General features: G+C 39.1%; 1 protein-coding gene across 2 annotated transcripts in view; it reads right to left on the reverse strand.

Moving 5' to 3' along the window:
- Window positions 1-1,142: 1,142 nt before the first annotated feature.
- Window positions 1,143-14,630, reverse strand: part of KDM5A (lysine demethylase 5A) — a 49,352-nt gene continuing 35,864 nt past the window's right edge. The window contains exons 23-28 of one of the 2 annotated variants that reach the window (XM_056339218.1): window positions 13,546-14,097; window positions 12,616-12,759; window positions 9,164-9,323; window positions 8,649-8,869; window positions 6,038-6,448; window positions 1,143-3,842 (exon numbers count right to left, since the gene is read on the reverse strand). In XM_056339218.1, coding sequence (XP_056195193.1) covers window positions 3,630-3,842; window positions 6,038-6,448; window positions 8,649-8,869; window positions 9,164-9,323; window positions 12,616-12,759; window positions 13,546-14,097 — 1,701 coding nt within the window. In that variant the 3' untranslated portion in view covers window positions 1,143-3,629. Of the gene's footprint in view, window positions 3,843-6,037; window positions 6,449-8,648; window positions 8,870-9,163; window positions 9,324-10,382; window positions 10,443-12,615; window positions 12,760-13,545; window positions 14,098-14,630 lie in introns of those variants that run through there. The other variant, XM_056339219.1, reaches the window with a different exon arrangement.

Raw genomic sequence — 14,630 nt, forward strand, 5'->3', positions numbered from 1 at the left:
CTTTCAAAGTCAGCCCTGCTATGGTCAGGAGGTTGACCCAGACGACCTCCAGAAGTCCCCCTCAAACTAAATTATGATTCTAAAAACTGAAGAGGTCAATGCCAGTTTCACAGTGTGGCTAACATAACACACAGACAACTATTTGTTATCTTACGCTGTGTGACCATATTCCAACCCCTTCAGATAATTTCCGTAATACCATCAATTTTACCTTAAGCCCTCACTACCAAATAGTCCAGGCTGCACAAGCATTCAGCTACAGATGATCTGTCAAAAGCATAAATTCTAATAGTAACAGTACTGAAGTTTAGGAGTGACATTTACCTCTGTGCAAGTAAAGCTGCCCAATTCCAGGCCCTGGTTCTTAAAAAAAAACAAACAAACTTGAAACCACATGGTTTGTATAAGACACACAACTCAAGTCCTGACCATTTTTAACCCCTCACAACAGCTCAAGTAATTTCTTTGTGTCAGATACTTGAAGTGAAATAACAGTAACAATGGCTAGCATCCTTTGTAGAATATAGCACTAAGATAGATACACATGAACTATTATTTTGTGTATACTGAGATTTTGTCCCCAAAGCATGAGATTTTTCCTACAGCTGTAGCAGACCCGTAAGAAAATTATTTCCTTAAACTTGCTTCTTTGCATGTTTTTTTTATAAAGATTCAAACCTCTAAGATCTAGAGACAATACCACAGCTGCAGCTTTAGCTTTTTCAACCACTAACTACATATCTACAGATTTTTCCAAAAGTTAACATTTATTCATAAGTTCACACTATCAGCAATCCTTTGATAGGATTTATGCTCTTAAAAAAAATAAGCTTAAACAATAAGATGTAAAACTAATAATGGTCTTCAGTTTATGAACATCTTACCCGAAAGCAGATGAGAGATCCATAACTAGAAAAAGTGTGGCAACCTCCTTTCAACAGTGTAATAAAGAGCCTCTCCATATGATAATATGAAAAACAGCTACTAGAAGTGTGACCTTCTGCACATTTCATTCCATTGTTTACTCTTCTATGCTTGTTATAAGTGGCATGATTGACCATTGCATGGTATAGCGGTTTGCTTTTGTCTCATTGTAACTAGTGCTACTGTTAACATTCTCCACCACAACTTCTACTCAAGAGGAACAGGAACACTCAATGCAGATTTACTAAAGGATCTCTTTTCCAGTTGATGGTAATTACATGTAACAATGACTTTATCACGACAGAAAATGTAGGAATGGTTAAGAGGGTATGCTCAGTGGCTAACAGGATATGCTAACCATATTTTCCCTGTTGTGTCATGGATTCTAGGAGTCAGGAAAGAATACAGAACACTGGGATTCTTTAAGAAATCTTGTACTAGTCTACTTCTGGAACGATTAAACATCTGTGACAGATAGTCTATCCACTCCATATAGGGAAACATTTATGTAGTACCATCAGTTAAAGCTTGAAGGAAAGTAACATCTGTTTAAATCAGTTTACCAAAACTAAGCATACATTGAGAAGAAAAAAAAAAAGTAACTGGAAGCAAAAAGAGGGTATGTCTAGCTATAGCATAGACTCCTTCATAAATAAGTAAACAAATAATACTCTTGAGTTCGCTAGGGTGCCCATTCAGCCACATGCTTAATCACTGCTTGTTTTCACTTTTAACATCACATTAGCCTTCAAGGAGCAGGAATTAGAAGTCTGTGCCAAATTTGCACTCAAAGCTCCTAAGACCCTGTTGTCTTCTGCCTTCCATCTTAGTTATTTTCCTTTTTACACATCTTCCTCTTCCCAGGTAGCAGGCACAAATAAAAGAAACCAATAAAGTTCGTCTACCTGAGCTGGATTTTTTTTTTTTGGATGGATAATTCTGCCAGATAAATAAACTTCCAAATATTAGAGAACAAGAGAAGGGACACAGAACAGTCAGAACAGTCAAGACAGAACACTTGTTTTTGTCAATATTTCTTTAAATCCCAATCCAGCTCCTAGTAAGACTGGACACTACTTACAACACTCCTAGAACTGCAGAAGAATGGAAACACAATAGGGAGCGAGTGGAGAGGGGGACAAGACAGCCCAGCGGCTGGCTTCAGACATTCACATACACAAAGCCAGCATCCACTGGAGTTGTTAAGGCCCAGATGCCCCACTAATAGGAACAAACCCAAACACAAAGGTAGCACATGAAATGTATTTACCTATTTAAACACAGGCAGCTGGTCAAGCTAGAATGGGGAAGGTAACTGCTAATTCCTTGTACTACAAGGAAGGAATGGAGTAAAAAAACCCAAGCCCAGGGGCAGGTTTTTGCTTTGTGAACCTCTGTCTGTGCTGCTGGTTAACAGTGGTAAGTATAAAAAAATCAAAGAAAAATAATCTATTTATAGAACAAGTCAGTAGTCTGAGACATTTAGAAAAAAGTAAAAACAAGTCCTTCTTTAAAAATGGATTTACTAAAACAACTGTCACCCAGGATGACCCCAAGCCCTCTGGTCCTCTGGCAAAGCCAGGGGCAACTTCAAACAAGAACTGTTGCTGATTGTACACTGGTACACATCCAGCAAAGCCAGCAGGGAGGGGGATTTGCACTGCGAACAGTATCTGCAGACTGCTTGCTGGTATTGCTTGAGGCCATGCCCGTAGCCTGGTGATACTGGAAACAGTTGTGAGTGAAACTTTTCACAGAAGCACATGTCAGTGTAACCTCTGAGGTAAGTGGGCTGTCTTCTTTTCTTCCCATCCCTCAGTACAGATCACAGAAGCAGGTGCCCTGCGCGCTGTACCTCCTTGCCAGCTCCATCCTGCGCGAGACAACTTTAATGTGCAGGAGTGCATAACTCTATGCAAAGCCTAGAACAGGAGAGGGCACCCCTGTGGGAAGGGAAGCACTCTGCTCTTTCCAAGCTCTGATTTAGCTAGACATTATCAATGATTTCTGGCCCTCCTCAGGACAGGAAGATCAGATGCTCTCCACTAAGGAAAATTTTGCTTAGTGGAGTAGAGTTGGGTTTCTTTTTTTTGGTAAACAGAACCTTTGCTGATTTCTGAGATCATGAGCTCCTCTGCCCTTTAGCTACAAAAGAGAACTTAAAAAAAATTCATCCACTTGCTCCCATCCTTATAATGTAGTGTTAGCTGCCTGGATATGGAGGCAACCTACCTCTCCCAAGACACTGCCCTACTCACTGGGTTGGCATGGGGAGGCAAAAGAACTTTCCTAAGTTACCTCCTTAGGGTAACCTGGTGGGCCTAAAAGCTCCAGCCTACACCCACCAATTCCAGGCCAGCTCCACTGCCAACATATACTTCTAACACCCTGAAGTGTCTAATCTAACAGCCTCGGGTTTGCTCAGTCTCTAAGAGCAAAAGCCACACTCAAAGATGGAAATACTCAAGTCAAAAAACACTGGCTGGAGCTCCTAATCAGGTGGTGTCTGCATAGATGAGTCAGTACCACTGTGCCTTGACATCCCCGTTTTATGAAGGAAGCCAGCTGTAAGGAAGGGACCAACTCTGCTGCAGGTCTGTACATCCCTGGAAGTGAAGCTCAGTGGCTACATTAGCTTCAAACCCTTTCTTTCTGTAGGGATTCAGTGGTCCATTTCCCAACAAGTTCCAGGCATCGAGTAGCTGCTAACTTGCCTCCTTAAGATCTTCCATTGGTAGTTTGTAGCTCAGTAAGAAAGGAGGTGGTGGTGCATGAGCAGGGCTACTTGGTCCCTGCATTGGCTTCTTTGCACAGTTTATACAGATGTAATCCTCGTTCTCAGCCATTTCTGGAGAGACACCAACACAAACTTGATGAAACCACTCATCGCAGCCACCATCACACTGCACCCAGTCTACCTGCAAGAGATCAGATCAGCAACACATAGTTTATTACAAGGAAAGGCAGACAGGCATTGTTTCTATGAAGAAAATACCTTCTATTAAACCCACCTGATACACCTAGAACACAAAAGCTTTTGGCACAAATCATGCCCTACAGAGCTTGTTTTAACAAGCTGCCTCAGTTTAATAAAAAATAACACACTTCCAAAAAACCTTGCTTCTCTTGCATCCTTAGCCTGCAACAATACAAACACCCTACTACTGTTGAAGAAGATGACACTCAGCTCTCCTCACATGAAAGACACGAATACTGGAACACATTTAAAATAGTAGCATGCTAAAGGACAGTTATTTCAGCATAGAGAGTCTACAAATACACATCCTAAATCATATCCCCTTACGATGCATTATCAAACAGTACCTTCTGCAACCTAAAAATTGCAGAAAACAGACGAACTTGAGTAATGTTTTTGGCTAAAACAGCCACATGACATCAGCAGCTTTAATACTTTTCGACCACCTGAATATTGGGTATACAGCTGGCCACCAAATGCCAAAAAAATGCACACAAAGTGTAACTCCAAAGTGTCAGAACGTTTAAGCTAACATATTTCAAACTTTGACCTGAACTTGCTATAGAACAATTAGAAAAGGCATAAAAAGCAAATTAAAACTTAGGAAGGAAAAAAGATGAATTAGATTTCTCTAGCTCCCTGAGCAAAAGTACATGTTAATTTGAGTCAGTGGGCAGAAAGAGATCTGCAGGATAAGGAACACAGATTCTTAATTTTAATGGCATGCACTGGTAGAGCTATGAAAATTGTTACTGCTGTAGTTCTGCTTTGACCTTACAGGGGCATGTGAAAATGAAAATATACTAGAAAAATGACAGTAGTGGCAACCTATCTAAAATGAAGAAACATTACCATCCCAAGATTTTACTTTAGTTCATAGGAAAACTATTGCTGAACTCATTTTTGAAAGTGACCAGTAACAGACACTAACAGCTGCAGCTTCAGCCATCACATTCTTACAGCTGCCATTTTTTCTTGTATGGCATTCACCTGTCAAATGTACAAAAATACATCCAATCTCACAGCAAGACAGTCATTCCATTAAAAGCTTTGATTATACAACCAGGAATTTTACTCAGTTTCATTTATGGAAATTTGACAAATATAGTACAACCTTCTTTATAATATGAATTTAAAGGCACTCTCCTCCCTATTGCAATCTCAAATTCTGTAAAAATGTACTAGTATAAGTTAAGTATCATCTGTGAAGAGAACAACGGTATAAATACTCAATCTTCTTTAGAGCAACTGAGGGCAATTTCTAACCCTGGTCTAAGTTTAAGACTTAACTTTTAAACTTAAAAAACTGGTCTTTTAACTGGTCTTTTTAAGTATTCAGATGATTACTTCAATTCCATGTTTCAATTTTGCAAAAAAAGAAATAAGTTTTTCATATTTATGGTAATAGCTACGTTCTTGTGCAAGCCAGCACAGTAGGGTGTCAATCCCAGCTTTCATTGAGAACAAATTTTTTTCTTCTAAGAGACAGGAAAAAAATTCCAACACTAACGTTTTTTTCATCATCGATTAGTCCTTGTTAAAAGATGACAATCAGGATAAGCAGTACCACAGCCACAGGCAGATAAGTTTCTTTTGTAATAATTCAGTTAGGTCTAAAATCACTGATTATTTATCCCCAACAAGAAAAATTAAGTACTGCAGCTTGTAGATCACTCAGTCTGCAGCATCACTGTTCAGAGACTGTATGTAAGAAATACAGAAAATTTACTTCATTTAGGAACACTGCATATTCCACTTCTGCTCAGAAACACAATGAAGTCAGGAACATTTCTAGTTGAGTCAAAGAATTAATCCTTTGAATCAGCCAATGCATGTTCCACATAGCCAGCAAAAAAAAATTACACAGCCTGGAGAGGTTAAACTTCCCCACTAACACCTTTTCCCAGATTCTAATTTTCCATCATCTTCTCCTGTTTAAAGTACCTAAGAGAATTAAGAAGTGCTATAGTTTTTCCTACTAGGTCTAAGTACCTACCCAAGTACTACTCAATTCTCTCTCATTTCTAAATCATAACACTTTTGTTACTTGTGCTATTCAACATAATTATTAAACTGCATTAGGGTTTTTGACTTTGCATGGAATTGCCCTATGACAGTACTAAGAAAAAAACTCACTTTGTCCTTGCAGGGCCTCTGGCAGTTCTGTGCAGCACACACAGCGTTCTCATCATCTGACTCTTCTGCTCCTGACCAGTCATACTTGGAAGGAATATCTAGAACCTTCTTCTCTCTTTTTTTCTCTGTGCTCTCTTTTGCTAGTTCCACCTTTGCAACAACTGCCTTCTCTCTCTTCTTCTTCCGCTCCTCTTCCTTAGCCAGCTTCTTTGCCAGCTTGTTCAGCTCCTTTGTCTTATCCATGGTGAGTTTTAGCTTCTTCTTCTTGGGTTTTTCAAGTTTCTTCAGCTCTTTAGATTTTTGCTTCATATCTCCAAAGAACTGCTCTGCTCTCTCCAGCTTTCGTTTCCGCTTCCTCTCAGAAGAGTCTCTCCCTCTCATTTTCAGTGGTTTCTCATCCATGCTGTCATCCTTCATGGAAAGGGTGAGAAGAAAATTTTTTTTTAATGCAAGTTTTCATATACTGCAAATCTGTGATTTGGAAGATGTACTTACCACCCCAATTACCATGACATGATATGAAGAAACCTATTCAGCAACATACTGTTACAAATTCTAAACAAAGAGGGCCTCACATTTATTTTCACCATACTAGGAAAAAACCCAAACCCTAAGTGGCATGAACTGTTTCAAAGTAAAATCAATCAGAAATGTCCAGTGGAAAAAGAAAACATCAGCAAGGGTAAGGATGCAGAATAAGCAGTAATTACAACTCCCTTCTCGCACAGCTTTTTAATAAAAGTTGAGAAGATTAATCATTTGTTAGATACTCTTGCTTATTTTTCATCCTAGGTCAGTCTTGCCTGTAATTATTTTTGAGAGAAAGCAATTGCTATTCTGGAGATTAAGAAAAAGCAATGGGTGAATTTTTAAAATGTATCATCAACTCAAGCAAGAGAAGGGAAAGTAACATCCATTATTTGAATAGCTTCCAAACTGACGCACATCGTAAATATCATTAACAACTCTTACATAGCAGATTCAGATCAGAAGCGAGGCTTAAAATTGGCAAATTCTGTTGCTGCAGGTATCATCCACAATGACAAGACCTATATATATCTGGAAGATTCACATGTATAGCTCCTTTTTTACAAACAGGACTGACTCAGTTTCAGTTAATCCAGCTATATACTGTAACCTTCATAATTATTAGTAGATTAAGGACATACTATAAGCCAGTAAAGAAAGACTCTGTTTATTGTAAATTACTTAGTATAGCTCCTCCACCCAAAAACAAATCCTCTGAAGATGATTTTACAGAAGTCTACCTGTTTTCCGTGTAAGTAGAAAGGTATTCCATTAAAAATGAGCAGTACTGGTCAAACAAGCGTTCATAAGGGTTACTCAGAATATGTCACTACGCACACACCCTCTTAGCCCCCTTCCCTGAATAAAAAAAGCTGTGCTTAAAACTATTAATGTAACAGTCTGGCATGCTGTTTATAAATTGCTATGTGCTGGCATTCAAACTGTTCTTCAATGAATTCCATGCCTAAACCACTATAAGAACTTTAAGCTTATGAAGCACCTCGCTCAAAACATGGTAAAGCAGACTACTTTGGAGGCAGGGTCTGCTTTATACTACTGTCCTAACTAATGGCAGTTTGGCAACACTGACTTTGCCATTGTATAAGGATGGCACTGAAGAAAATGAGACAACTGGTTAATATGCACATCTGACCTCATTGCTCACAGCATGTAACCATCTTACATTGACTGTATACTACGAAAAAGTCAAGAAGGAACCATCTTCAATTCCTGTGCAGTTCAGTAATCCAAAAAGCCATCATATACTCCCTAACCACACATGGTCAAACTGACCCCTAACTTCACCTGACAGATGATGAAGGATGGGTTCCAGTACAGCTCTTCAGCACAACAGTTGACCTTCTCTTCCAGCACACATCCTTTACCCACCGCATGAATGAAGCCAAGTGATTCTGACTGGACCTCAGAATCAGCAGATAAACCTGCCTCATTCACTGTCAGCCGAGCAAAGTGATCAGTGCATCTGAAGAGTATATTAATAAGAAAATTACTATGTCTATGTTATCCTGAGGAATAATAGGAATCTTACTACCTGCATTACCAAACCATGTTTTGTTGAAAAAAAATGTTCTTTCCCCAGTAACAACAAAAAGTTCAGTAACATACAGGTCATACAAGCTAAGTGTAGACTTTCCATCTTCCTAAACGTTTCTTGTGTCTTGTGATTTTTTTTTTGCAGATCAGTTCTGGTTATATAATCAAGAACAGCATTTCCTTCCCTAACCTTACATTTCCTAAAATAAGGTTTGCATATGGAACTGCCTGAGAAAACTGTTCTAAATACGGTTAATTGTGGAGGACAGTGCTACGGTATGAGTGATCAAGAACTGAATTTTTGGATCTCTTAATTATTTTTTTCTGGAATCTACTAGTCCCCAGTTGAAATCCAAACATGTCAAGTAACTAAGCACTCAACTACCCAGGATGATAATAATAATAATAATAATAATAATAATAATAATAATAATAATAATAATAATAATAATAATAATAATAATGAAAAAAGAAAAGAAAGAAGTGGCTGGGGCTTTTGCCATACCAAAATATTTCTTAAGTTCCATACCTCCATGACATGAAGGAACCTGTCCTCAGAGGGTGGATGAGTAGCCTGTAAAATCCGCCAGATATGCTGAGTCTCATCCAGTGATACCTCTAGTAGATCTCCTACCATCATTAGATCTTCTAGCTGAGCTTTCGCTCCAGGTGACAGCTCCAATACAGGGGGCTCCAAACTGCGAGGTACCAGTGGACTCTTCCGAGGCTGCTTCCTTGGAGTGCTAGAACCTTTTAGACAGGAGGCAAGTCATGTAAGGACAAAAGCAAGAGACCAAACCCAAAAGAAATTGCATACTTTCTACAGCAACAATCTAAGTAGGGAGACAATTCCAAGCAAAAAACATTGACAAAGGTTTATATATCAGACATCAGGAAAACTAGTTGCAATGTAACTCTACTGTACCTTCTCACAGGCAACATATCCTCTACAACTAGCCAGGTAACATAGCGGTTCCCCTCCTCACTGACTGCTCGTCCCAGCTATCTTTTTAATTTTATCTCAACGTATACAAAAGCAAATACCTTGAGAGCAACTTTTAGAAGCAGATGAATATGCATGTTCGGCACAGAATGAGGGAGCCGTCCACATGTGCGTCACCACTTCCTCCGATTTAATGGGGATTTCCTCATCACAAAACAAATTGGGCTCCAAGCTGCTAGAAGATTTTACACTGGCATTGTCCTGAAAAAGACCCACAGAAAACATGCAACATCTGGATCCAGAAAATACCTACCTCAAAGTAAATTCTAAGACTCATCAGTTCACTGTTCCTAAAACCCTACAATTTGAAGCACCCCACCAGAGACAACAAGACCATGTGCAAAAGGTACAAGTTACATCCCTACTTAAATAGTGGATGAACAAAGCAACTACGGAGATAGGTCAATAGGTTTATAGCTACTGCATGAGAAACGCTTGACAAGGTTCCTCACTCACCAGTCCCTCAAGTATGGTCTTCAAAAGTCACGATAATGAAAAAAGGCTTACTCTTGGCCTACGTAACTTTTTTTTCTTGAAAAATTTGGCTGCAAGACCACAATGAGTGGTATCTTTAGTAAAGCAGAAGTACGCTGAGTAAATAATAGTTACTATAGGAAGAAACAATTAAAGATCTTATGGAAGATGAAAAAACAGGGTGTTCCAGCACAAATATCAACATAATGGCAAACAATCAAACGTTGCCCTGGGATAGGGACTTTTACAGCAGTCCTGAACCATATTAAGATAGAACCAAACAGTGGGAGGAAGAGGGCTGTAATATTTGACACTGTTTCCATGAACAGAGTAGCGATGGCATTGACTTGCACTCAGCTCAATGCATTGTGTAGGATGGGATGCTTGACTTTCTAGATACATCACACACTGAAACACTGCCTTCAGGTACAGGTGGATCCATTAAAGAAGGGAGATTAGAAATCTCTTAGCAGTGGGAGAAGCTTTGTTTGACTTAAGCAGAGAATCCAGAAGGCACAAGCCCATCTCAGTAGATTCCCTGACACCTCCTAGTACTAACTTCTCCCTCTTCTTCCTCACCCCTGCAGGTGAAATTATTAAAGATAATCTCCTCAACCAGCTGCCTGTTTCCACAGCACTTTCCAGAACTTAGATGCCCCATTACATTTGTGATGAATCTGGCCAACAGGTTAAACACCTTTAGCATGCCGTGTAAGACTGAAATCTTTCACAAAACAAAAAACCCAAGAAGATAAAGGCTGTAGAGCAGTTATTGACAATATTTACCTGGAGATTAGCTGTGTGGGTCCCAAAATGGCCAACTCAGGAAATTGTACCACCCAGACACTGTCATTTCATGACATAAAAAGGGAGTTTAAGAATGGTAATCTCTCTCTGGCTTTCAGTTACATGTTTAAAAGGAAGTGAAGTGCACACTAATGATTTCAGTACAGAACTTGAATTGGGAAACTGAGATTTAAATTGCCCAGATGAAGAGGCAGAATAAGTATATTCAGAAAGAGGAAGATATTTCCCCCTACAAAGTAAAGTTTATATATCATACAGTATCTTGCTCTGGATATCGTATTATACTACATTAAAGAAAATTCAGGAGCAACAGACCAATTAATAAAAAAATATCACCATTTGGTGGACATAGGCAACAGGTGCAAAGGAACGAGGAAAAATATGTGAGAAATCAAAGCAACTAAAGGTGAAGAAAATTTACATTAAATTTGATCAGTGAATCAGTCTGCTTGGAACAAATCTTACAAGTGTCTAGCTATTGCAGTCATAACGAAGTATTTGATGAGAAGAATCATGTTTTAATTAGAAAAAGCACAATATAATCAAACAGGCCTTTTCACACCTGTTTTTATAGCCACTGTTGTACTTGAGATGTCCAAGACCATGGGTTTTGAAATAGCCTATGGACCCTTAGGGATCCAAGGATTACTTCTGAAGTTACTGAGAGCAAATTCATGAGGCATCATGGCAGGGTTTTGTTGTTTGGTTGGTTTTTGTAAACACATTAGTTGACTGGAAAATGCTTATAGATCATAAACTGGAAAAAACTCAGCCCTTGAAAGCCAACAGTCTAAAAATATGCAAAGTTTCTCAGAGTTTAATATTTCTTTTGAACATTGCTGCTCCTAGTTTAAACCTGACAAATCTGGTTGACTGAAAATTTGTCTTTTATTCCAACCATGTTAGTTGACAAAGGACATTTCTGGTCCCAATCAGCTTTGCTTCGACAGATTTTTACGTTCAGGTTTGGTTTTTTTACAATTACATATAGTAGTGGGCACCCAAATCTAAATGGTTAAGTAACAGATTTTGAAATCGTGACAGCAGAATCATTAAACAAATGAAATTACACTCCTGCAAAACCCTCATATCCTGACAAGCATATGCCATCTTTCTTGACATACGCTTTATCACAGCTTCAGAAAATACCACATCTTTCAGAAATGCTTTATTATGACACTGATGTAAAGAACAATTTGGAAATTACTGGGATTTTTTAATATAAAGCTAATCTAATTAACAGCAGTTAACACCCAATTGCAATGTACTCTTGTTGGCATTTCACATGGGACTGTTAAGACAAATGTATGTATTAGCATAAAGCTCCTTAGAAACAAAATACTAAGAACAGGAGATTGAGGCAAATCGTATCTGGAAAATTTACTGTTCCTTTATAAACCAGAAAATCTGCTTTAGAAGTTACAAATTTTTTTAAGATAGACATGACACTATTGCTAAAAAGGAAACACTGTACAGGAAGGAACAGTGGCACTGCTTTTGTTTCTACATGTATCAGAAGGATATTTCAGAAGTTCTGAAGTGAAATACATCATATTGAAAACACTTGGTTATCTCTACAATTGCATTTTCCTCATGACAGTTCTTCTCTGGTTAAAGTATTTTAAACATTTAACTGCAATTAAAATTTCTGAACTGAATCCAGACATCTAGTCCTGAGTTATTTCCACACATCCGAAATTGAACACATGTACCTCTTCTAAATGAGGGCTGAATGAAGAGAAAGGTATGAAAACTGGCACCAGGAAACATCTTTTAGGCACGTAGTTTTCAAAGACTAATTTTTCACTGTAGCAAAAGCTGTTTTAGAGCTCTCCATATAGACACTTACTCATATTTATGACTCATGGTATCTCTGAATGGGGCAATTTAGGCAATGTTCATCCTCCCAAGGTATTATAAATACAAATCCCTTGAGAAGTGTATCCTTTTACTTAGCACTAAAAAGCACCTTTTCAAACTCAAACAGGACGTTCGGAAATTTTGAATAAAAACATTATGAAACTTCCCAACAGTCCAGAACTGAGACAGTCAGATAAAAATCAAAGTACCACCTCTTCTGCAACAGGAGCCAGGGAAAAATGTACATAGATAGCTTAAGATAGAAAAAAATAGTCTGAAATAAATTGAATTAATAAGAAAACCAGGTGTTCCGGATTAATTCTATGCAGACAAACCACACTGGATTACTCACCTTTATGTCATAGCCATATGTCTCCCTGATGTCTTCATCAGAGTCTGTCTCTTCATCATCATAATCCAAAGTCTGCCGTGGGGATGAGGAGACACTCCCTATCACTCTGTTAAAGGCTGATTGCTGGAAACTAGTCAAGTGTCCCTAGAAGAAAAATGGAACATGGGAATGAAACAATAAATTTTCAAGAAAACAATCTATAAAAAGGCTAAAGAGTTACTAACAAAGAAAAGTTATTTTGGCCTGAGGGTAACTGCCTGGGCAGTCACAGAAAAGCCTAGTTACAGCAAGACATGAAGACAGACAGGGAAATACCCAAGGAAAATGTTCTAATTTTATTTCCATGTTTTTGAATAATAGTGACTAGAAAGATCTAGATACTGCTGTTCAGTGCTACCAAATTATAGCCTGTGGTTATACAAGCTCCTTCACCACAGCATCACCTAATCTCAATCTCAAAATGAAAAGAAATGAAAAGGCCACCTCTGGAAGTACCAGTGTTTGCCTACAGACCTCACTGAAATTTATTAACAAGACACCAAATGCCTAAGAGTGACAATCCATGAGGAATTACAGACTTCTGATTCTGTCAAGAGGGAAATGGAACTCGGACACCAAACTAGCCACTGCTTTACACATCTTCAGGTCTTTAGCCAGCTGCTATGTCTGAACTGACATTTCTTGCAAGCACCTTCAGCAGTTGCTATTGACAATGAGTACAAAGCAACAGACCTGTTCCTGGCACAGCACATTAACTGAAGCCAGCCATTGCCCGAGACTGAGGAGCACCGAACCACACAATTTTGACATGTCTAACTCTCAGCTTTTAACTGCCCTCCCTCTCCTCTCCCCCAAGCTTCTCTAAGAAAGAGAAGGTTTTTCAACACACCAAAGAACAAAGCAGCACAGTAAAGAGCAAGATATCCCTACCTGCAAATCTGGGTTAGCTGCTGCTTTCTGTAGCTCTGCACTGATTATTTTCTCTGTTTTCTCCCGTGCTGCCTGCTCCACCATTCGCTGGCTGAGCACAGAAAGCTTAGCCAAAGCAGAGGACAACTCATCAGTGGCCAAAGCCTGCCGTGCTCTGTCCTGCCAACTCATGGCACGTTCTGTCAAGCACTGCAATGCCTCCCCTTCCGGCAGCCGTACGGGCAGCTTCTGCAGGGACACCAGCAGAGACAGTATTGTCTCAAGTCTTGGCCTTCGAGAACGCATGCAAAGTGGACACAGAAACTTCACTTCTTTGGCCTGCCAACTAGAGCCCTTCTTCTGAGAACTTGTTTTTGGAAGGGGCACACAGCCACTATGAAACCAGTCTTTGCACAGCTCACACTGTAGCATGAATCCACTAGCTGTTTTGCGGCAGATGCAGAATTTGACTTCTTCAATTCGATCCACCATAGTCATCTTGGCCAGGTTAGCTGCCCGGAGAGCATGCATAGCTTCAATCTCCTTCTGTTCCCGTTCCTTGAATACGGCCACCTACCCAGCAAAGGCAAAAAACAGTTCATGACTTTCACAGCTAAGAGAGATTACATTTTATTAGCATTCTAGGAAAAGAAAAAGACAAAAACATTATCAGGGGATCTTCCTAGTTATATTAGCCCAAAATTTAGGAATTGTGTGATCTAATTAAAACTTCAGCTAAAATACCTTCTCCTCAATTACTCATTACTCCCCTGAGTCCTTCTGACAGATTTTGTGTAAACTTTAGAAAAGCTTCTTTGCATCTACAATGTTTCTGAAGTTCATAATTAAATCTGTCATAAGGCCACCTGAAGAACGCGTTTTGACTCCAGGAAAGAAGTCAGAATTGGTTCCATCTATTTGTCTACCAAGAAAATGCAGCTGAGCATTGTTTCAATGTTGACTCAGCACCAGGAGCATCTGAGTGGCCACATATCTCCTGAAGCACCTCGCATTTCCGCAGGGTCTCCATTCAAGTAACTGTAACAAAGCATACTAAGGTAAACCAGACTGTGTGTAAGCCACGTTAATGACCCTGCTTATACTTT

This window comes from Falco biarmicus, chromosome 5 (genome assembly GCF_023638135.1).
Source record: "Falco biarmicus isolate bFalBia1 chromosome 5, bFalBia1.pri, whole genome shotgun sequence".
Classification (NCBI taxonomy): Eukaryota; Metazoa; Chordata; class Aves; order Falconiformes; family Falconidae; genus Falco; species Falco biarmicus.